Genomic DNA, 25,364 nt, shown 5'->3' with positions numbered 1-25,364 from the left:
ATGCTGGCCCATAAAACATACCTTCATGAAATCAAGAAGATATGAATCATGCAGATTACCTTCACTGATCACAAGGCACCAAAATTAGACATGAACTACAAAGGGACATAGAAGCAAAACTTTAACACCTGAAAATTAAACAACTTACTAGAGAACAACTAGAGGGTAAGAGATGAAATCAGAGAAGAAATCAAAACATTCCTGGAAACAAATGACAATAAAGACACAAATTATCAGAATTTATGGGACATAGCAAAAGCAGTACTGAGAGGGAAATTTATAGTTTTGCAAGCACACATGAGGAAGGAAGAAGGGGCCTGCATAAATAGTTTAATGACACAGCTTATAAAATTAAAAAAGATCAGCAAATGGAACCAAAAATCGGTAGGCAGAAGGAAATAACAAAGTTCAGAGCAGAAATCAATGAAGTAAAAATCAAAAAAAAAAAAAAAAAAGAAAAGAAACAGAAAAACCAACAAAAGCAAAAGTTGGTTCTTTGAAAAATAAACAAGATATAAATTGGATAAACCAGATTAAAAATGAAAAGGGAAAGATCACTAAAGATATTGCAAAAATTCAAAGGGTAATCAGAGTCTACTTTGAGAAACTCTCTGCAACAAAACACGAGAACCTGGAAGAAATGGATAAATTCTTGAACTCTTATAACCTTCCATGGCTGAATAAGAATGAGGTAGCTTATCTAAACAGGTCCACCACTATTGAGGAAATTAAAATGGTAATTAAAAGTAATCCCAAAAACAAATCCCAGGCCCAGAGGAGTTCACTAATAAATAAATCCAACACCCATTCTTGCTTAAAAACTCTCGTCAAGATGGGAATGAAAAGGACTTTTCTCAAATATAGTTAAGGCCATCTACCACAAGCCAGTGGCAAATATTATTCTCTATTTTTTATTTTTCAGGGACGAAATGAAGGAAAAAAGGAAGATTGGAAGTAAGGAAGAAGGGAAGGAGGGAGGAAAGACAGAAGGAAAGGAGAAAGAAAGGGAAGAAGGAAGGGAGGAAGGAGCAAATATTATTCTCAATGGAAATCAACTCAAAGCCTTTTCTCTAAAATCTAGTACAAGACAAGGTTGCCCTCTCTCACCACTCCTATTCAACATAGTACTGGAAGTACTTGCCCTAGTGATGATGCAAGAAAAATGATATCAAGGGAATCCAGATAGGAAAGGAAGAAGTCAAGCTCTCATTATTTGCAGAAGACATGATTATATATTTAGAAAACCCTAAAAACTCGGTCAAAAAAAAACCACAATTGATTATATAGCATAGTGGCAGGTTAAAAAATTAACATGCAACAGTCAATGGTCTTCTTATACACTAATAATGATAGAGAGAAAAAATGGACATCAAAAAAATAATTCCATTCACATTAGTGCAACACATATCCAAATATCTTGGAGTCATTTTACCTAAAAGGTGAATGACCTATACAAAGAAAACTACAAAACCCTGCTTCAAGAAATAAGACAGGTCACAAGGAAATGGAGACACATCCCTGCTCATGGATTGGCAGAATTAATATCATTAAAATGGCAATGCTCCCCAAAGCACTGTACAGATTTAATGCAATCCCTCTAAGAATATCCATGACATTCTTCAAAGAAGTGGATCAAACGCTCCTGAAATTCATTTGTAACAATAAACACCACGAATAGCTAAAGCAATCCTTGGAAAAGGAATATGGAAGGCATTACTTTCCCCAACTTTAAATTGCATTACAAAGCAATAGTTATTAAAACGGCATGGTATTGGTATAAAGACAGATCCTCAGATCAGGGGAATAGACTTGAGTATTCAAAGAACGTTCCCCAGGCATACAATCAACTAATCTTTGATAAAGGGCAAGAAATCCAAAATGGGGCAAGGAAAGGCTCTTTTAACAAGTGGTGTTGGCAAAACTGGTTAGCCACTTACAAAAAAGTGAACCCAGACCCCCATCTAACACCATTCACAAAGGTAAAATCCAAATGGATTAAAGATCTTGATAGCAGGCCTGAAACCATAAGATATACAAAAAAAGAAGTAGGTAAAACACTCCATGACATTGAGACTAAAGGCATCTTCAAGGAGAAAACAGCACTCTTCGAACAAGTGGAAGCAGAGATAAACAGATGAGAATATATTAAGCTGAGAAGCTTCTGCACCTCAAAGAAAATAGTGCCCAGGGTACAAAAGCAACCACCAGTATGGGAGAAACTATTCACCCAATAACCATCAGAGAAGGGGCTAACATCCAAAATATATAAGGTACTAACAGTACTTAACAACCACCACCACAACAACAAAAAAACATCTATTCCCATCAGAAAATGGAGAGAAGAAATGAACAGACACTTCCTCAAAGAAGAAATACAAATGACCAAAAGTCACATGAAAATATGCTCCACATAATTAATCACCAGGGAGATGCAAATCAAAACAACAATGAGGTTCCATCTCACATCACAGAGACTGGCACACATCACACACAAAGACCAAGAACAATCAGTGCTGGCAGGGATATGAAGAGAAAGGAACTCTCATTAATTGCTGGTGGGAATGCCATCTAGTCCAGCCTTTATGGAAAACAATATGGAGATTCTTCAAAAAACTGGAAGTTGAGCTCCCATATGATCCAGCTTTACCATTCCTAGGGATATACTCTAGGAATATAATAACGAAATACAAAAATCTCTTTATCAAACTTATATTCATTGCCAGACTCTGGAAACAACCAAGATGCCCTTCAACAGATGAATGGCTAAAGAAACTATGTTACATATACACAATGGAATATTATGCAGCCACCAGGAAAGATGAAGTCATGAAATTTTCCTATACATGGATGTACATGGAATCTATTATGCTGAGTGAAATAAGTCAGAGGGAGAGAGATAGACACAGAATAGTCTTATGATCTATGGCAGTGGTCCTCAAACTATGGCCCACGGGCCACATATTGTATATGTATCTGTTTTGTTTCTTCATTGCAAAATAAGATATATGCAGTGTGCATAAGTATTTGTTCTTGGGGCCGGCGAGGTGGCGCTAGACGTAAGGTGTATGCCTACCAAGAGGGCAAGATGGGGATTGGAGAGAACCTAATGATGTTGATTGGTGTTAGAACATTGCTTGTATAAAAAACTCTAAATGGTGTTTTCACAAAAATTAAAAAGGGGCTCGAGTACAGAAGCTAAAATACTTGCATATAGCTGACGCACTATAGATCCCTGACATTTCATATGTTCTCTAAGCATTGCCAGGAGTCAGGAATGATCCCTGAGCACTGCTGAGTATGGACCCAAAGCAAACAAACAAACAAAAAACTTAAATAAAATTGATAAATTTCCAACAAGAATGAAAAGGAACAGCAGACTGAAATTTCCAACAAGACTGAAAAGAGCAGCAATTTGAGTTTAGTATTAAAAATAAAATGGAGGCCCTTCTTCTAACCACTCAAGCAGGACAGACAGATCTAAATATGAATTTAAAAATATGAAGTAAATGAGCAAACTAATTTTCTGGAAAACGGCAAACTACCCAAAATAAAAGATAATCAAGGAGTACAAAAATGTTTCTTTGTTTTTGGGGCCACACCTGGCAGCACTCGGGTGACTCTTGACTCTGCACTCAGAAATTACTCCTGGTAGGCTTGGGGACCATAGGGGATCACAGGGATCAAACCCGGCAAGCTGCATCTAAGGCAAATGCCCTACATGCCAATACTATTGCTCTTTCCCCTAATGCTTTTTTTAGCTAAAAATAAAAATCTCTAAATTGAAGAAAACAGAGTCAGTAAATCTCAAAATAAGGTATTCCCATTATTATTTTTATGCATATTTGGATGATTTTGAGATCTCTTGTTATTTCCAATTAGGAAATTATTTTCTTTTTAGAAAAGATCCTTCAGCATATCTTGGAGGGTCTGTTAAGAGTTTAGTGGCAATAAATTTATTTAACTTTGTCTGAAAAGTTCTTTCTTCCTCCTTTGGTGTGAATGATCAGATATCTGGGTGGAAAATTCTCAGTTGCTGGTCCTAGCAGACTCCTTATATGGGCTGAAAGTGGCCCCACATATGGCCTATAACACAGATCATAGATTTTCCAATGGAAGGCTAAGATCAGTTCTTCATTTTTCTTGGTGGTTAATGGGAGTGTGTATGGGAGGGTGGTTAGAGGTTATTTAGTAGATGGCCTAGAGTGATGGTGTAGGTCTTAGTGTTTGCCCTGTAGTCTCCCAGATTCTCTGGAGGTTTAGGATGGGGAAAAGTGTGAGTTACCTGGCAGGGTAGATTCCATGATCAGAAAGGTGGTTTCCCCAGGGTGAAGCCCACCTATTGCACTAAGGGCGTGTTGACCCCTGCAGTTTCTCCAAATGTGGGAAACTCGACTGCACAATTTATGATAGTGGGGGACTGTGTTCGCCATCATATTTAACCTCCCCTGGTTAAAAAAAAAGAAAAAGAAAAGTAGAAATGGGCTTGAAAACAGATGCAATAGAACCAACTAGCTGGAAAAACAAAACAAAACAAACAAACTAACTAAAAAACACGTAGCAGGTGTCCTGATATAGGCCAAAGCCTGTGGGGAGGCTTGGTTTGGGTACCCAAAGAAAGTGGACCTGCTCAGAATGCTGTTGAGATTAGTCTCACTTATGCCCAGTTTCAAAAAAGATGGATTGCCAGGGACAAGGCAGAGATGAAAGGGAGACAGACATAGACAGTGCAGACCTTGACAACACAACCTCCATTCACAAAGCTGAACTGTGGACACTCTTGCTTACAAAGAGTACTCTGAAGTCATGCCTGAAACTGGAAGTGCAGAGTGTCCAGGCAGCTGTGGGAGAACCACGCTCTACAATGCCTATCCCATGTCTGTTCCTTGTTCTAGGCAGTGGTCCTCAAACTATGGCCCTCGGGCCACATATTGTATTTGTATCTGTTTCTTCATTGCAAAATAAGATATGTGCAGTGTGTATAAGAATTAGTTCATAAGTTTTGTTTTTACTATAGTCAGACCCTCCAATGGTCTGAGGGACAGTGAACTGGCCCCCTGTTTAAAAAGTTTGAGGGCCCCTGTTAGAGCATGAATGAAACTAGGGGGCAGGCCCTGATTAACTTTGATATTGATGAGGTGCCTTATCCCATGTCCTCCCATTTCCTCTGAGACTACCCGGGTGGAAATACTGCAGCGTGAGCACCATCAGCTTCTGTTCTGCTACCTTCCCACTGTTGGGCTCAGACCACAAATGGGTTCCTTTGTCTTGCATATTCTACAAGAAAAATGACATGAAGTGTCCATGGCTACACAAGATCTAAAAGGGATCTTTTTTAAGGCAATTTTTAGGCATTCTGCAGTCAGACCAGTCATTGAGCAGGGACAGCAGTGTTGGGAGGGAGTGAGTATTGGGAGTTGTGAGCAACACACCCCTCTCTTGCTAGGCCATGCCTTATCTCCTCTGCAGCAAACCCATAATCTCAGAAACCACTACAGGCACATGGATAATCCCCTAACACTGAGCTCTGTATAGCCCACTCTGTCTGTTCAGGGTCTTCTCTGAAATTCTACTTCTCTACTGCGATAGACACCCCAGTTCTTCCTACACTCTGACCCACATGCTCATCTTGGGCTCTGAAGGACCTTCTGTCTGCTACTCTTTTCTCTCTGGTTTTGGGGTGATCTGAGGAGTGGAAATGGTGTTGTCCTGCAGAAATTCTGAGTATCTTGCACGGATTTACTTTCTCTGGCTCTCGTGTCTGGTGTAATACCCTTGTCCTCTAGCTGCTGCATAGAAGCTCATGCAGAGACATCTGACAGGGAAGGGGTTTCAGAAGGTTCTCAAACAGCTGTGGCTTATGGGTATATCCCAGGAAAAGCATCTATGGCCGCTTTCCTAGGCTTCAGACTCCAAGTTCACAGCTCAGAGATGATACATCTCAGAATGAATAAGCCCTGATGCGGGTGAGGGGGTCCAACCTAACCCATTTCCAACTTCTACCATTAGGATAAAAATATGAGTTAGGTCATTCCCATGCCATCTTCTGTCTCTGGATCATTCAGTGTTCCTGACTTGTGCTTGAGAGATGCGAGTTCCAGCACCATGATAGGCCATAAACCATGCAGCAGCTCTGAGTCTGTACTCCCTAGAGCTGCAGAGATTTACCTTCTCTACAAACGAGAGGCCACACTCAAGGAACACTGCCACTAAACAGCTAAGACTCATGTCAAGGATGGCACATTGGCTGTATGTGAATCCCAAGACCTACAGAATAATGGACTGGGGTTGGGTGGCAATCCCAAGTCTGATTCTGCTACTTAAAACCCTCAATCTCTGCACCAGCACCAGAGATCTGGGTTTGGGTGATGAGCCCACCAGGAAATTAAGCCCCTTTCCTGCCACCCTCCCAGATGGTAGATACTTTGATTGTCTCAGCATCATGTATAGCAAGAATTGCAGGCAAGGTAGGCAGAAAAATATCCCTCCTACTCCCTCAAACAGAGAATGGCCAGCTCCACCATTGGAAGAGAGAGTCACCCCACGTCCTGTGCTACCAAGCTCCACACTGAGCCACTTTTGCAGCGTGTTTTCATGCAGATATTATGAATTTCCCCAACTACTTTAGTTTTCCAACCAAATAGAGAATTAATAACTTCTTGACAGTATAGGTAATTACTCAGTGTGAAATGCAGGTTGTGGTTACTGTTGTTGAATGATATGGAGAATCAATGATTGCTAAGAGTCACATGAATCTTAATAACCTTTACAGAGCAACTGCTAGACATGTGAGGAAATTGCTATCTGCTAGGTTAGAGGAATCATGTATGAAGATGAGTCAATGACAAAAGCAGAGTTCAGCTGGATTCTCAGGGTGGAAAAAGACTGATGAGGACCCAGGCAAAACATAGGATATAACTCCTGAACATGGAAGAAATTCTGCTTCTTTTATATGCAGACGAAAGAAGAAAAGAACATGGAGGCTTGTGGAGAACTTTCTCTCTACAAACAGGAGATAGTGTGTTTATAAACATGCAGTGTATTCCTCTTCATCCTGGTTTGAAGTCAGTGCCTCCTTGCCCATTCCAAAATGAAGAGGCCTGAGAGGTCTGTAGAATGAATGTCTTTCCGGGTCACAAATGTCCTCAGTGAGTGATGGAGAAGGGCAGGTACCACAGCAAAGGGAGAACTGAAATACCTAATAATAGCTTCTTATAGATTACTCTGGTGCAGCCAGGATGATCTGTACTTAGCGTAACCCTGGGGAGGGTGTCCTTTGTTCTGAGAAAACCCAGTTATGGTCCTTAGTGGTCTGAGTTTAAGAAGGACTTGTTACAGTTCTTAGGAGAAGTGGAAATGGGGAAATGGGGACTGGGGTATGGGCTGGTTGCTTATTCACTAATTCCCTTTAATGACTTCATGACAATCCTTCTTTAAGATTTAGTTGGTGCCAGCCTGCCCCACAGAGATCTGAAGAAATTATAGGCAATCTCACAGAACAGAGTCCTGTCCTTGAAAAGTGATGATGATGGAACAGATTTGAGGACTAGGGCTGAGATTCCCCAGGCTCAAATATAGTTCCCTTTAAATTTATCAGCCCATGGGGGCTGGATTTGGAAGCTCATATTCTGTGCCAAAAGGCCAGGAGCTCTGTGTGGGGAAAGCAGGAGATGTAGTTGTGTCTGTAATTTATGGTGTGTGTGTGTGTGTGTGTGTGTGTGTGTGTGTGTGTGTGTGTGTGTGTGTGTGAGAGAGAGAGAGAGAGAGAGAGAGCAGAGAGAGAGACAAACTTCTTAGATCTGAAGATGCTATTAATGCACACTCAGTTTCAAAATGTTATCTAAAGCTCTAGGAATCCATGTATATGGTGAAAGCCTAAGGAGATATATGGATCAAAGGACTAGACTATATAAATCTCTAAAATCAATCTTTAGTCTGTGATGACTAATTCTTGGTGAGAATGAAGATCATGCAATATAGAAGGAACTATCTTTAAAAAAAAAGAAAAGAAAAGAAAAAAAGGAACAATCTTTGTCACTATTGTTTCTAGGTCCCTGCCCAAAAGAATGCCCAAAAGAATGGAATACAAGAGAATAATATGAAAATTGGGTCCCAATAGCAACATATCAAAAATGAAATCTAAATCACAGGCAATAAATAAAACAGGGTTTTATTAGGAAGTTTTGGGGAGGATAAGAAAAAGAGAGGGTAATGATGGTTTCTCTAAAGGCAGAGAGTTCCAGTACATAACCCAGCATGAAAGCATGAAAGTCTATCTTAAGAGTAGAGCTATGGGCCACATGTGCTCAGGTACCATGTACCCAGCAACATGTGTCCAACATTTAATAATTAGATCTGTAAAACACTTAGTAGGAAAGAGGAATATAATTTTCATTTTGAAGCTTAGACCTGACACCAAAGTAAATGCAACAAAATGTTGCATTTTAAGAATACAAATTTTTTGATTTTCAATGCCATAATCAAGAAAGTGAAAAGACAACCTAGAGAGTGGGAGGAAATTTTTCCCAATTATTTCTCTGATAAGAGGCTTATTTCAGAAATTTACTAAGAAATTTACACTGGGAAAGCAAACAACACAATGCTAAGAAGGCAATAGGTGTGAACAGACTCTCCAAATATGCTGCTCACAGTTGTAAGACAGGAGTCATCAGGGAAATGCTCTCCCCACCACAGCTGATAACACTTCACACCTACTACAATGGTTACATTTTCAAAGGCCAGCAAGGTGGTGGTAATGCTATACACTGTGGATTTCAACAAGACACTGCCAGCTTGGAAAACTGTTCGCTACTTGCACAAAATGTTAAAGACAGACTTGTTACTTCACCTAGTCATTCTATTTTCTGGATAAATATTCTAAAGACGTAAAGCATGTAAGTTCACATTGAAACTCTGAGGAAGAAGGTTCGCAGAAGACTTATTCAGAATCATCAAAAAAGTAGAAAAGGCCCAAATGTTCAACAGTGATTGATGGCCAAATCATGCTTATTTCCATACTGAACCATAAAAGCAATGAACTGCAGTTCATTTTGAACTGAATTTCATTTTGCACTGAACATTTTACACCCAACTTGAGCTTCAGCCAATTAAATGACCAAGGCTCCTGACTGTGAGATGCCACTAATCTGAATTGTTCAGAATGAGTGATGTATCCAGACTGAGAGAGGATTGGTGGCCAGGATAGGTTGAGAGGAAGAGGAATATCTATGAGCAAGTCGGGTTGTAGACTGAGGATCAGGGTGTCAAGAAGGCTCTAGGAACAGTGAAATGATATATCACATCTGTCACAAATCATTGTGAACACACAGTCAATCAACTACACGCCTGCCCCTACTACAGCAGGGGAGCTCCTAAACAGCTGAACAGGCTGTAATACATTTTGATTGATATAGTTTCTAAAAGATAAAACACTATTCTTAATTATTTCTTTATTGCAGGGGTAGAGGGCACCTCTGCACTTACAAAGGTCAATACAGCACTTCTCAGCTCAGGGAAAAGGAATGTGGACTCTGTAAAGCCAAGGGAGTTCAGCTGAGCTCAGACTCTGCCCAGGGGTCCAGCTCTGCACCGACTACCAGGTCAGCCCTCCCACTCACCTCTGCCTTCTGCTGCTGCCAGATGGAGGGGAGGAACCACTGAGCTTAGAAGTAGAGGCATCTCTCTGTCAACCCCACACTCCATCTCTTTGAAAATAAAGGTGGGCTACTAAGAATGGGCTTCACTGTGAACTTAATAATCATTTGAAGAAGTCAGTGGAGGGACTGATCGCAGAGGGCTGAAATGATGAGGGGATCAGCTATGAGAAATGAACCTCACAGGTGCTAATGAAATAGAACAGTGTCAGTGCTGGGGGAAATGATTACTTTGATCATAATTAGCATGTGCCCTAGAAACTCACATCAGGCACATTGCCACCCACAGTTCCTCAAGGAGATCCTAACAGCAGTTAGTAAATTTTATCTCTGGAATGTATCCACTAGACTAGAATAATGCAGTTTGTGAAATATATAGAAATGCACAGGCACACACATGTGCTAGCACAAGCATGTGGAGACACACACAGATGTGCACATATACATGCTCATACAGAGATGTGTACACACAGACACAGACATAAATGTGTATACACAAATCACAGATAGGAGCACATAGGTATTTTCACATGTACACATGCATGAGACATATAAAGAGACACAAGAGTGCATACATATCTTCATACATATGCATACACAGATGTCTATGCAGCATGTCTATGCAGAGACACAGACATGGCAACACACATGTGCACACAGACACATGTCACAGATCCACAGGCATGCATACAGAAACAGACATAAAGATACATGTAGATAGATATTTACTAACACATATTCATGCACATACAGAGACATAAATGTGCACAAACATACAAAAAAGCCCCTTATATTTCCATGCAAGTCAAGTATGGGACACTTGCTCTGAGCCAAGTCCTGCTGCATTCAGAACAGACTCACCCAATGGCCATGTGGAGTGAGGTTACTAAATTGCTGTACCATATCCACTTCAGCCAGCAGCCCTGTTATTGTGTGTGTTCTCAGGAAAGGCCACTGGAAAGAGCAAGAAAGGTGGTCTGCAGTGGGGAGTGGCCTGGACAGTGGGGGTGCATCCACTATTGAAGAGGGTGTCACTGTAAGTATCTTGTGAAATACCATGGCTGTTTCTGTGGTTGAGATAAGACACTTTATAGGACTCCATAGCTCGTTTGCATCCTTTCAAGAGACAGAAGGGTCCAGATGGCAGGTCAAGGGCGACTCAGAAGCAAATAAGTCCACAGAGAGGGCAGAGCCAGCAAAGAATTCTATACTACCCCCACCATCAGATCATAGGGGTAGGGCCAGGATCTCCTGCCAAGAGAAGACTTGGACCACCCATAGGAGGCAGAGCCTGAGGAAAGAATCCAGTCATTAGCATTCTGAGTACTGGGCTCTCTTGCTGGCTACTGAGCACAAACAAGCTCAACTACATGTCCATACCTGAGCACTGATCCATTAGGCCAATACAGGCTGGGTATTACTGAGAGAGACCCCAGGCCCAAAGAGGTACAATTACTGCAAAAATAAAAACTTTTGGAAATCACAGGTTTGAGTCACAAACTACCCATGGTCAGTCCTATAGACTCGAACTTTAAGGGATGGAATGGCAGATACACCTAATGAGCTTATGGTCATAACTAACTCATCCTTTACATAAGAGCAGGCTTTACAGAAAGGACAGAAAACATACAACAAAGGACATTATGATTTGGTTTTCCCTTAATTCAAGGCTCACCAGTGCCCACATCATTCAGAGTCATTTGGTCGATCATACATTAACCAGTTCACATCCTCAAGTTTTCAGCAATACCAATAGCCACCACAATATTCTAGAATTACCAGTGACACCAAGTATCTCCCCAAAATAAGACTTCAGATATATGTGAATGAGGTAGATTTTTTCCAATTTCTCAAATGAACAGTCTACTTTTGTTGAAGACCAAGGCAGTGCCTGGATAAGTGTTTCAGATTTGCCATCTAAATGTTTTTTAGTTGATGAAGTTTTAATTGATCAAATTGTCCACAAATCATTTCTTCCAGCAATCCATCAATTTCTTATTGCTGAGTAACACAAATTTGCCTTTTAGCATTCTGCCTAGTTAAAAGTCCATGAGGCCAGACCTGGGCTTCCCTGCTCCCTTGCCATGGTCATGGTTCTGGTAACTTACACATTAGTTGCTCGCAAAACTTAGTAGGAAGAGAGCAGGTTTAAGGGCCAGCCATGAGGATGCTTAACTCTATAAATAATAAAGTTCCTCTCACCTGGATGACTATGCCATAACCCATGTAAACACAACTATTAGAAGGAGCTAAGATCATAACTAAGGCAAGACTGGTGGTGACCATGAGAAGTTTTATCAATGAAGGGACCACCCAGAAGTGGTTCACCAGTATAATTTTTACACAACTAAAATAAAGAAGTTGAAGGCGGCTGGAGAGATAGTATAGTGGGCAGGCCATTTGAAGTAAGAAAATGAAGTGAAAAAAGGCAGCTGCTGACAGCCAAGGGAATGAGATTGATGAGGGGCTGACCATCCACTCTGCTCACTGTGGTTCCCCCACATTAGGCCTCAGCTCTGAATAAATCTCCTTTATTCCTCTTATGAGGAGAAAAGAGAAGCAGGGGGAAAGAAGGAGAAAAGTATTTCATCTAGTCTAAATTTTTCCAGTTCACAACTGCTTCCTCAGGAAGTTGTGCATACAGCAAGGTTGAATCCTCCTCATGCATCATGGTCAACCTTGTTAATCATGATTCAACCAGCCTGCCACACAGTGGGTCAGCCCTTGAATTTTGTTTATTTATCTGTTTACTGGAGTATTGGGCCACACCCAGTAGTGCTCAGGGGCTAAAAACTCTAGAATTTTAATCACATTAGTAGTCTTGCCCAGTATTGTTGATAAGGAGTAGGTGGATAAGGGACTTGGGCGGGCTGCTTCTGGGAAAGTTCAGTGACAACAGAGACACTACTTAGCTGTAGTCTTTAGAGGAGAGAGGTGAAGAAGCCGGGCCCCATGTTCCAGCCTGGAAACACAACCTGTTGAAGAAGCTATAGGTTCCCACTATATCATCAGAGGAAGACCAGAGCCTGAGAGCCTGACTGGTAAGAGGTAAAGTAGTTCTCCATTGGAATTTTATCTATGTGAAGTCATTCACCTTTAAATTCAACAGATTATCACATTCTATAAAAGCAGCATGGAATCATGTGGTCAAGTGTAGCCAAACACAGAGAGCTCACACCCTGATTTACGAAAAACAGACTTTGCCCTAGTTTTCTTTTCTCTTTACTAAACCCTTTTGAGATGTAATAGACCCACCTAGGCTTGATTAGCATGATAGAGACTTTTGTCTGTTAACTAGGTCTGCCCTTCCCCTGGATGTGAATAGAGGTCAGGGCTCTGACCCAGGCTTTTATCCTTTAAGGCTGCCTTTTTTTTTTTTTTTTTTTTTTTTTAATTTTTGTGGTGCCCCAGCTTCAGACCTGTTCATCCAGGGTTGGATAATGGCAAGTGGAACTTTTACAGTAAAGCAAATCATAAATATAGGGCTTGTGTTCCTGCATCCATGCCATTCTATCCATAATAGCCAATATTCAAAACCAATCCCAGTGTCCAAGAAGAAAAGACTGGATGAAGAGACTTTGGTATGTACCATGTTTCCCCCACAATAAGACATCCTCTGAAAATAGACCTACTTTTCCCCTGGGTGAAATATAAGGCATCCCCAGATAAATAAGGTCCCCTTTGGCTCTGTCTCAGAATGAAAATTAATTTACCGTAAACTGGTTCCTAGGGTTGCCCTGACTGGCATCTGTAGGATTTACAGTTTGTCTGGTTTGTGTTGACAACTACCTGTACCATATACAGGTAATAAATTTTCTTTATTTTCATTTAATAAATGTATACTGTATTCTTCTTCATGGAAAAATAAGACATCCCCTGAAAATAAGACCTAGTACATCTTTGGGAGCAAAAATTAATATTAGACATTGTCTTATTTTTAGGGAAATAGGGTATATAGAGGAATACTACTTCATCACTACTACTATTACTAATACTACTTCATTACTACTTGGTAGTAAGAAAAGAGAAAACCAGGAAATGTGCTGCTATGAGAAGAGTATCTCATTGAGTGAAGTCAACCAGAAAAAGAAAGACAGACACAGAATGATTTCTCTCCTCCTGGGTTATAAAGAAACACAATAGGGGAATAACAAATGTCCAGAGGCAATAGAAATTAAGATTTGGTCTTTAGCAAGAAGGTTATTCCAGGAGATTTGAGGGTAGTATTAGGGGACACTGGGACAAAAGTGGAAGAAAGCTGACACTCTAATGGAGGATGTGGTGGTGGGGTATTTTATGAATAAACTCTACTTAATAATAGTTTTGCAAACCCACAGTTCCTAAAGTAAAAATTTCAAAAAAGTTATAATAGGGTTCAATGGGATAATTAAAAGGTTATGGCACTAGGGCACTTGCCTTTTACATACTCAAGTCTGGGTTGGTCCTTGCAATTACATATGGTCTCCAAGTATCCCCTGAGCCTGGAGCCAAGAATAGCCCCTAAACACTGCCAGGTGTGGTTCTAAAATAAATAAAACAGAGCAGGTGTAATACTGTCTGCATGATCAGAGTGTCTAAGTGATAAAAGGGTGGGGGGTTTAGATGAGATTTGGAAATGGGGCTCAAGATGCAGGTGTAAGAGGCCTGCAGAGAAGTCAGTGTTTGTCTAGAGCAGAAGAGGGCCCTCTGAAGTGGAGCTGGGCCCTACCTACCACACAGTAACTGGGTAAAATACAAGGTACAATCCAGTGAGCTAACCTACAATTTCATCCTTTTTTTTTCTTTTTTTTTTTTTTTTTTGGTTTTTGGGCCACACCCGGTAACACTCAGGGGTTACTCCTGGCTATGTGCTCAGAAGTTGCTCCTGGCTTGGGGGACCATATGGGACACCGAGGGATCGAACCGCGGTCCGTCCAAGGCTAGCGCAGGCAAGGCAGGCACCTTACCTTTAGCGCCACCGCCCGGCCCCTACAATTTCATTCTTATAAGACTTAAACTTGGAGACATTTATACCAGTTCAGCCATAAAATCATAATATTTTCCTGTGAATATTATAATACTGTAAGGATGGATGGCCAAATTCCAACTTTTCTTTTCCAATGACTATGGAAATGCTTGGGCAAAAGAAAATTTTCAGCAATACTCAAAAGATATCAACTGCCTGCTGCCTTTTACATAACTGAAGAAAAGCAATTTAGACTAACCAAGTAGAAATGCTTTTTGAATAAAGGCAACAACTTTGGATTTGGGGAGGGGGGTGTTTTTGTGTTTGATGTATATATCAGAACTAAGAGATCTTCATTTAGGCCTCTTAGTTGAACCCCAGCTAAGATGGTTAATAAGATAATGACTTTATGTTCATACATACAATATGCTCTATACTCTCGAAAGTAAGGATAGTCAAGGTTGTTTTAAACAGCGAGAAAGGAAAGAAATCTAAAATGCAAGATTATTTCCACCTGACTCATCCCCTAATGGGAGGAACATGCATGTAGAATAGAGGCTAGAGAGCAATAAGATATGAGCACTAGGGACTCAGAGAAAAGCACAGTGAGCAGAGGAACAAGTATATTCAGTTCAGACACAAGAGGCCATTTGTTGTTTTCCCGAAATTAAGAGTGAACCTATGGTAATGAATTTACTCCATGGGTAGGGGAAAGCATAAATCAGTAAAGTGAATGATCTAATCATTGTGCTTCAAAGATTTCTCAGGCAGTCTCATCATATGGCCAAAGACCATGTCAGGCAGACAAGGAGGCTGGTGGTGAGTGGGCACAGATGGGGTGCCCAGCACATCCCCTCAAGAAAGGTACTGGCTGAGAGGTCTCATAACTTAAAAAACAAAAGTGTACAATTCTAATGTTTGAGCAAGCTTATTGCTAACCGAACAGGTATGTATAGAGCTTATTGATCTGCCAATTCACTTGCATCTCAGTGAACTTTCTCTGCTGGCTGGTTTACTGCCTCTTCTAGATTTGCTCCTACTGGTCACAATGATTTTAGTGCAACTGTGCTCATCAAATTTTCTGCTGATACTGAGCTTGAGGATTGATCAATAGGTTATGTAACAAAATATTTTTAAAAATTTTAAAAATTGCAGGGGCTGTGGGTGGAGGGAGATGGGGTGCATTGGTGGGAGGAATGTTGCACTGGTGAAGAGGGGTGTTCTTTCTGTGACTGAAACCTAACTACAATCATGTTTGTAATCGCAGTGTTTAAATAAAGATATAAAAAAAATTAAAAATTGCTCTGGATGGAGCAAAGGATGACTCAGAAGGAGAATTTAATAGGAACAAATACAATTATCTGAATTTAAATTTAAAAAAGAGACCATATTTGAAAGGGCTGGGATGATAGCACAGCACATAGGGCATTTGCCTTGCATGCAGTTGGCCCAGGACTGACCCAGGTTCATTCCCTGGCATCCCATAAAGTTGGTTCCCTGAGCCTGCCAGAATCGATTTCTGAATACAGAGCCAGGAGACCTGAGCACCACTAGATGTGGCTCCAAACCCCGCCCTCTCCCCCAAAAAAGGGGGGAAAAAGATCATGTTTGAGCAGTTCTGTATGAACAGAAATGCATGGAAAAAATCAATCCTTGGTTTCACATCACTGAATTTTTAAAATACAGTTACATTATGAGTTGGGGCTTTGAAAAATGGATCTCTTTGTTCTTTGCATCAAATAAGAGTTTACAGGAAGGAATATTGCAGTCCTTGGTATATTCTATAGTGGCACCAAGGACAGATGAATTAACATAATGAAACATATCGTCAAGAAAAGGCTTTTAGATAGAACTCCGAGAAAATGATCCTGGTTTTATTTTCACATATTTGATGCTTACTCAGAATCATAGGGAAGCATTTTGACTTAATTCTTGTCAAAGTAGAGACTTGGTATTGGTTTGTGTTTTCATCATCAGAGCACTCTGCCATGGACAGGGGAGCTTGCTCTGAAACACTTTTCATGTGAGGGACCTTGAGCCAGGTCAATGGAAGGCCTAGGGCAGGTGAAGTAGCACATGTGTGGGGTATGGGGCAGAGAGAAGCTCATGCTGGTTCTCAGAGCAGCTCAGTCTGAAAACTGGGAGGAGCTGTGAGAAGCCAAACTTTTGCTACGAGTGGCATCAATGTGTCCACATCAGTCCCAGATTGGGGTTCACTATTAGGCTTCCCATAGTTCAAATATTGGGACTTTCACATAACAATGAAAGAGTGGTTTAGTTATTTTCAAAAGACTGTAGGTTAGAAAAACGAAGGGTTGGCAATGTGCTGACATGTGCTGCCAATCTCTCTCTCCTCTCTGTCTGTCTGTCTGTCTGTCTGTCTGTCTGTCTGTCTGTCTGTCTGTCTGTCTATCTCTCTCCATTTTTGATTATGGATCATGTCCTGCAGTACTCAGGGTTTATTCTTGGCTCTGTGCTTAGGGATCACTCCTGGTGGGAGTGCTAGGGATTATGTGGTGCTAGGGATTACACCCAGGATGACTACTGGCAAGGCAAAGACCCTAACCTGCTGTACTATCACTCTGGTCCCAAATATTTCTTTTCTTGCCCCTCCCCTGCTCAACTGTGGCTATATTTCCTTTTTAAAACATTTTCTATTTTATCAAACCAGAAAGCTGAAGAGGTGAAAATAGAAAATTTCTCTTTCCTGGGAATCCATGATTCAGTGGCTTTTTTTTCTAAAGCAAACTAAACAGGATCCATTTCTAGAGATTTAGTAGAAACACTGGCTCCATTAGACAGAGAAGAAATAAACAGTGAGATTCTTAGCAGTCAATCAGACATATTGCACTCCAATAATTCTACCCACCTAAGAGTATTCAAAAGACTTTCATGAAAACATTTACATGTAAGACAATTCCTACTCCTATTAATACCTGGTACTTGGATGAGACATTGCCCCATGAATCAAAATGCCACCTGAAGGAAATGCTAAAATACCAACTTTCAGAGCCTTTGCTTTTAAGTCTCCAGAGAAGATTTTGTTAGTGACAAAATTCTACAGTGTTTTCAACAGACTTTGTAATTATGAAACCTTTGCTAAGAAGGCAGTGGATGAACTGGTTTCCACTGGTGCTGGTCCTGCCCTCAAGGGTCTCTGTTCTCGAAGAGAGAACACTCATTGCTCCGGCCTCTGTCTAGGTTATCTCTTCAAGTGCTCTTCTTAAGCCTGACCTTCTGTGACACACTAAAGAACACATATTACCTAGTTGTTCTAAGCTATGTAATTTTTTTTTGAAATGTAAAGGTATAATATAAAAGTAACACTTTGTCTATATTTTCTCACTACAGTAACTGTTTTCAAATTTTCTACCTTTATATCAAATGAGAAAAAAAAAGAGAGAATAAAAGGATTGACTGAATAACAAGGCTTTTATTTTTTATTTTTTAATTTGTGAGCTATATGGGCAAAGCAACTAGCATCTTCACTATTTAGTTAGGGGAAGATGGGCCACTGGCTGATACACCCTCTATCACATTTTTGTTGGGTAGGATTTTGTGTGCGTATGTGAACTGGAGTTTGTAATACCTGCGTGCCATGGTGCCCCACTATCACGTACTTTGTTTCCACAGTCTCAGCAAATGTCCAGTGTCCCCTCACGGTCCCAATTTACCCTCCAAACAAGACACCTCCCAAACATAAAAAAGGGGTAAAGAAAAGCATATTCAATTTGTTTCATTTTTTTCAAAAGCAACAGATATTAAAGTCTGATCAGTAAGGTCATGTAGAAGCCCAAAATAACATTTGTAGCACCACATAATTGCTACTTACACGCAAACTGAAGATTTGCTTCTCTGCTAACAATCGTTCCAAACGAGTTTGTTGCTATGCACTGGTATGTTCCAGTATCTTGGGTTTTATTGGGATTATTGATCAATAAGTTGCCTTCAACAATGCTGTAGCGGAAATCCATGCCAATGTCAACATCTGTCCCATTTAACTTCCACCTAGAATGTAAAAATGCCAGCCTTATAACATTGATCAATATTTCTGAATTCCCTAAGATATATAAAAAATACTATATATAGCATAAAATATCACTGGTGATTTTTTTTTGTTAACCATAGTTAAAAACAAAACAAAGAAAAAAGAAGTGCTTGCTCTGGTTATCTGAATGCTTGGAGAGGACCAGGGAGGTTATTGGCAGGAAAGGAGGATATTAACACCTACCTGCTGCTTGTGGCTGTCAATGGTGCTCCGGGCACCTTAATACCTCCCATAGTATCTTGGTCACCTAGCTCTGATCAAATAGGGTCTTTCCATAAAAGTCCTTTTCCTGTTTTGAAGCCTCTCTTTAAATGGGAGCACAGAGCTGACAGAAGACACCACTTTGGGGAAGATTGCTGTGTATTTGAAGAAATTACAGCAAGCTGCTTTGATAGGATCTTTCCTGGGGCTGAACTAGATGACTGCCAAGAAGGGGTGTAAATTGATTCCCCCCTACCGCACTCCCACCCTGGCTGAACCCAGGCACTTCTGAGCTTCTGAGCTTCTCAGCCTCTGCACACAGACTGCCAGCCACCATCCTCAGTGCACTCTGGCCATTAGTCCCAAGGCAGGCAGAGTTCATAGTGTACTTGTTCCCACACTTAGATCATCTGTGTCTCAGATCCACCATTAAACAGCAAAGTTGTTGCAACAAGGTTCTTTTTTTTCTTTTTCTTCAATTAATAACAGTTCAAATTGTTGGAACCAAAACTGTTTTCAGAGCGGCATCTAAACATTTCGGGACTTTGGAAGGAGGATAGAGTCAATGACTATGGCTTCAATTTACTCCCCATCCCATGACACCCCTGCAAATATTAGAATCTCAAGGAATAGAAAGAGCAGAGGTGTCAGGGAGACACCTCTGAGGAAGAAAAACTGAGGCACACAGACCGACAGGAAGTAGCACAGGAACAGAGCGAGTCAACCACTGCTTCCTTCAGATGGATCCCTACTAGGCCCACATACAGTAGACCTCCACAAAGCTCAGTATGCCCCTCTATGCCACATCACAGTACACTCTGTATCCCGTGGGAGTTCAGCTCCATGTATTTGGCCTCAGCTGCTTCTATTCTCCCATGACCAAAGGGGTCACTGTGGGCTTTGTGGATGCCAGTGCATTAGGAGTCTGTCCTCACTTTTCTGTGGGATCTGGCTGGATATCTTCCAAGGCCAGAGCTTCCCCCATACCACACAGCTGTGGGTCTGTGGCATCCTGTGCTGGGAATGTGAACATTTAGCGAGGTGAAGTGGGGATACGTGGATGGGAAGAGCCCTGAGCCTCCCCACTCTCAACCCCGCCCATGCCACTGAGCAGCTTGGGTAAGAAGCCGGCATTAGCAACTGACAAGTGTCTCAGCTTGACAGTAACTCTGAGTTCTGACTCAAACCAGAAAGTAATTAGCAATAAAAAGGGAATTGCTGCTTCTCGCCCAGCAGGGCTGTCATCAGAGGACACTTGCCCTGGCCATTTCTCATTTGGAGTCAGGCTGATCATGTCTTAGCCATAATTTTCAACCTCAAATGACAGTCGAGCAATTTAATATGATACACCTCAGAACTCCAAGAGAAAAATACAGTATTTTGTGCTTGACATGTGGGGCTGAGGGAAGAGACTTGGTTGGTGGGTGGTTTTGGAACAGTGGAAACATGAGGAGAGCACCTCAGTCTCGGCCCGCGAGTCTGCCCAGCATAAGTTCTGTGGTACTGATGCGGGTTTTCATTCAAGAAAGCAGAAGGAAGAGCCTGATCTTATGATGGTAATGAATTGCAGTTGACTCTATCAGGAAGCCCAGCCCCAGTTTTATCCTGACACAGTTGCTGTTCATCTGCATACGGGCTGCACCCAAATTCCTGAGGACTACTCCACCTGGCACGTGGCACATTGCTGATATATTCACACTTTATTTTCCATGTGTAGAGGAATCTTTTATGTGATGGTAAGATGGAGAAGCTCATTGGGCACCTATGAGTGATGGTGTCAAAGATTCAAAGCAAAATGGAGCTGCATGGGAGTCTCATAGAGCTTTTCTCTGCAGAGGGCAGCTAATTCTCCCAATGTGACCCTGATACTCTGGCAGCCCCTGCTTTAGGGATCTTTGTGGGGGTACCATCCTTTCTTTTTTTCTTTACAATAATAGCTTTGCTTGAAAGAAGAGGAGACCCTCTCTGAATTGGAACTTTGTCTGCTCTTGAGTTTGTGCATAGAGGCCCCAGTGAACCCAAGAACTTTTCTCCTGTCTTGAAAGTGGAGCGGAGTGCAGAAAGGGAAGCCCCACATCCTCGGGGAGAACTTGAATATCAGTGCAAGTCAAAACTTCTGACATTTTTCTGGGTCTGGGTCAATCCTTTCAAAATTGAGGGGCAGGAAACAATGAAAAGAAAAAGCTCCTTGGAGAGAAGCAAGTCTGAGAAGAGAGGTCAGCTGGGGAGTGTGGGGTGAGAGCTAATGCTCCAATCCCCACTGAGCAGCTCCTTGAATTCTTATCACTTGCTCTGCTCAAAGTCTCCTTAAGGCTGATAAAGTTCAGCTGAAAAAAAAAAAAAGCTGAAAAATGCCAAATCCTTCATTCTCCTGTTCTCCCTGCACAAAAGGTAGATGCATGAGCCAGGCACCCATTTTATGTTCCAGAGAAATTATCCAAAGCACAAATAAGAAGCTAAGTCATCTGCAAGTTTTTATTGTAATTTTTCTGACAAACTTTCTCCACAATCTTTAAAACATAATAGGTTTTTTGTTCCAAAGGGTTGTTTTTAACAAATAGAGCAAGGGCCTCCTTCTAGGAAATCACAGGTTGCAGAAGCCATGTTAATTAAAGGGAACTGTTTTGGGCAAAATAATAGCAGTTACTTGCTAAATTTGGCTGCAAAATTTGCTTTTTGAGTATGGCTCACACCAGTGCAGGCCAGCTCAGCTGGGCCACTAGACATGGTCCTGGGAGCACCCAGAGCCTCTTGTATTCAGTCATTACTGTGTAGAAAACGCCTTTCTGCTGGGTGGTGGTGAAGTCTTTGAGCTGTTTGTACCCCTCAGGATAGTGCTGGGTGTCCCTACTACCCTAAGCCCAGATCTAGATACCCATGGGTACTACAAGGGGCACTGGCTGGGGAGAAATGCTTTATGGAGCCTTCTAGGGATGTACAGTACAGAGAAAACTTCTCTGTTTTGTATTACAGCTTCCTTTATTCCCCAGGACCATGAGCCTGTGGCTTAAGTGATTCTGCCAGGTGGGTGTTCTTACCCAGGCCACTGGACAAATCAGCACTTTCATCTTTATTCCATGCAGGCTTAGTCCTAGTTGCCCTACACACTTATCTCTATACTCAATGTGCTCAGTGGAACAGGCTAGGCTGCCCAGACATCAGGAATGTCCCCTAGCCCAATAATCTGGACATGTGTAAGCAGGCTTGTCCCTAGGCATGTCTCAGGGGACATGCGAGCTTCCCTCCTTTGTTCTGCCTCTGGTTCTCTGGCAGTTTATCCAAAGATCAGTAGGTTTAATACTTATCCTATGGGGACCTAGTTTCAAAAATTTAAAATTATTATCCCAAGTTCAAGACACAGCTGGAGTTCTTGTGGAAATTGTGATTCTCAACCTGAGTAATTCTGGGACCAACTAAAGGCACTAAGGATTCTATTGTTGAAAATACTGCAGTGGTTGATGAGGACTGTGCTGGGTGAATAAGTGAATAGATGGATGGATAAATGAATGAATGAACATTTGAGATTGCAAAGTCATTTCTGCTCTTCTGATAGTGCTCAGTTCCAAGTGGGTGTGTATAAAGCACATGAAAATCAAATAATTTAGAGGCAATCAAGGTCTACGAAAAGCGTTTTCTTATTTCCACGGTGTCCTATATCACTCTGATTCCAACAATTTCCTCTCAAAGGTCAGCTATCATTTCTAGTTCTTGGCTTCATTGTTCCCTTGCCTTTTCTTGCTGATTCTATCAAGTGTTTGTCCTTCAACAACCAACTGCTCTATCTTGCCTATCTCTGAACTTCAAAGGTTTGGACTCAGATGCTCTCTCTCTCTCTCCCCTCTCTCTCTCTCCCCTCTCTCCCCCCCCTCTCTCCCCCCCCCTCCCCCCCCCCCCCCCCCTCCCCCCCTCCCCCCCCCCCCCCCCCCCCCCCCCCTCTCTCTCTCTCTCTCTCTCTCTTCTCCCCCATCTCTCGCCTGCTACTTTACTCACCAGAGCACCCTGAACTGGGATGCCTCTGACATTGGGTGCCCTCCTCAGAAGTAGCATTTAATCTCCTGTATTCTGTCATAAAGGCAGTGAATCATTTATTTGGACTCAAGTATTTCTGCTCATCATTGGCACAGAATGTTTTATATTTCCTAGATATTTTGTTTTCTCATAGCACTACCTACCCAATCATGCTCCCATGGAATTCCTTGTTTACTTTTTGATTTGTGAAAATTCTTTATGTATTTTGGTACTAATTCCTTACGAGTAATAGCATTTTTTGATAGGGCACGTGCAATTACTCAATATAGTCTCATGATCGTAAGTTCTTGACTTTAAAGAATCAACTTAATATGATTTGTGGTTTTTCCACCATTTTTGAGAGCTATTTTCTTCCACCAAATGATACTTCCACCAAATATACTTCTCTTTTTTTTTTTTTTCTTTTTTTTTTTTTTTTATTTAAACACCTTGATTACATACATGATTGTGTTTGGGTTTCAGTCATAAAAGGAACACCACCCATCACCAGTGCAACATTCCCATCACCCAAGTCCCAAATCTCCCTCCTCCCCCCCCCAACCCCCGCCTGTACCCTAAACAGGCTCTACATTTCCCTCATACATTCTCAATTTTAGGACAGTTTCAAAAATGTAGTTATTTCTCTAACTAAACTCATCACTCTTGTGGTGAGCTTCCTGAGGTGAGCTGGAACTTCCAGCTCTTTTCTCTTTTGTGTCTGAAAATTATTATTACAAAGGGTGTCTTTCATTTTTCTTAAAACCCATAGATGAGTGAGAACCATTCTGCGTTTTTCTCTCTCTCTCTGACTTATTTCACTCAGCCATAATAGATTCCATGTAAATCCATGTATAGAAATATTTCATGACTTCATCTCTCCTGACAGCTGCATAATATTCCATTGTGTATATGTACCACAGTTTCTTTAGCCATTCGTCTGTTGAAGGGCATCATTGGTTGTTTCCAGAGTCTTGCTATGGTAAATAGAGCTGCAATGAATATAGGTGTAAGGAAGGGGTTTTTGTATTGTATTTTTAGTGTTCCTAGGTATATTCCTAGGAGTGGTTATAGCTGGATCGTTATGGGAGCTCGATTTCCAGTTTTTGGAGGAATCTCCATATCGCTTTCCATAAAGGTTGAACTAGACAGGCATTCCCACCAGCCAGTGGATAAGAGTTCCTTTCTCTCACATCCCGCCAACACTGTTTATTCTCATTCTTTGTGATGTGTGCCATTCTCTGGGGTGTAGAAGGTGGTATCTCATCGTTGTGTTTGATTTGCATCTCCCTGATGATTAGTGATGTGGAACATTTTTTCATGTGTCTTTTGGCCATGCGTATTTCTTCTTTGTCAAAGTGTCTGTTCATTTCTTCTCCCCATTTTTTGATGGGGTTAGATGTTATTTTCTTGTAAAGTTCTGTCAGTGCCTTGTATATTTTGGAGATTAGCCCTTATCTGATGGGTATTGGGTGAATAGTTTTCCCACTCAGTGGGGTGGCTCTTGTATCCTGGACCACTATTTCCTTTGAGGTGCAGAAGCTTCTCAGCTTAATATATTCCCATCTGTTAATCTCTGCTTTCACTTGCTTGGAGAGTGCAGTTTCCTCCTTGAAGATGCCTGTAATGTCCTGGAGTGTTTTGCCTATGTGCTGTTTCTATATATCTTATGGTTTTGGGGCTGATATCGAGGTCTTTAATCCATTTGGATTTTACCTTTGTACATGATGTTAGCTGGGGGTCTAAGTTTAATTTTTTGCAAGTGGCTATCCAATTGTGCCAACACCACTTGTTGAAGAGGCTTTCCCTGCTCCATTTAGGGATTTCCTGCTCCTTTATCAAAAATTAGATGGTTGTATCTTCTGGGGAACATTTTCTGAGTATTCAAGCCTATTCCACTGATCTGAGGACCTATCCTTATTCCAATACCATGCTGTTTTGATAATTGTTGCTTTGTAGTACAGTTTAAAGTTGGGAAAAGTAATTCCTCCCATATTCTTTTCCCAATGATTGCTTTAGCTATTCGAGGGTGTTTATTGTTCCAAATGAATTTCAAAAGTGTCTGATCCACTTCTTTGAAGAATGTCATGGGTATCTTTAGAGGGATGGCATTAAATCTGTATAATGCCTTGGGGAGTATTGACATTTTGATGATGTTAATCCTGCCAATCCATGAGCAGGGTATGTGTTTCCATTTCCGTGTGTCCCTCTCTTATTTCTTGGAGCAGAGTTTTATAGTTTTCTCTTTGTATAGGTCCTTCACATATTTAGTCAAGTTGATTCCAAGATATTTGAGTTTGTGTGTGGTACTATTGTGAATGGGGTTGTTTTCCTTAATGTCCATTTCATCCTTATTACTATTGGTATATAGAAAGGCCCATTGATTTTTGTGTGTTAATTTTTGTAGCCTGCCACCTTGCTATATGAGTCTATTGTTTCTAGAAGCTTTTGATAGAGTCTTTAGGGTTTTCTAAGTAGAGTATCATGTCATCTGCAAACAGTGAGAGCTTGACTT

The 25,364-nt window shown here is 41.2% G+C and overlaps 1 protein-coding gene and 1 pseudogene across 1 annotated transcript in view; one reads left to right on the top strand and one right to left on the bottom strand.

Annotated features, from left to right (window-relative positions):
* Positions 1 to 25,364, bottom strand: part of LOC126013659 (contactin-4) — a 669,197-nt gene that overhangs the window by 205,300 nt on the left and 438,533 nt on the right. Inside the window, exon 5 of the mRNA XM_049776827.1 lies at positions 18,428 to 18,603. Within this exon, the coding sequence (XP_049632784.1) occupies positions 18,428 to 18,603 (176 nt within the window). The remainder of the gene's footprint in view (positions 1 to 18,427; positions 18,604 to 25,364) is intronic.
* Positions 4,275 to 4,448, top strand: LOC126014891 (uncharacterized; annotated as a pseudogene).

Source organism: Suncus etruscus, chromosome 7, assembly GCF_024139225.1.
Source record: "Suncus etruscus isolate mSunEtr1 chromosome 7, mSunEtr1.pri.cur, whole genome shotgun sequence".
NCBI classification, from domain to species: domain Eukaryota; kingdom Metazoa; phylum Chordata; class Mammalia; order Eulipotyphla; family Soricidae; genus Suncus; species Suncus etruscus.
The sequence above is the reverse complement of the archived record's forward strand: the minus strand, read 5'-3'. Positions and strand labels throughout refer to the sequence as shown.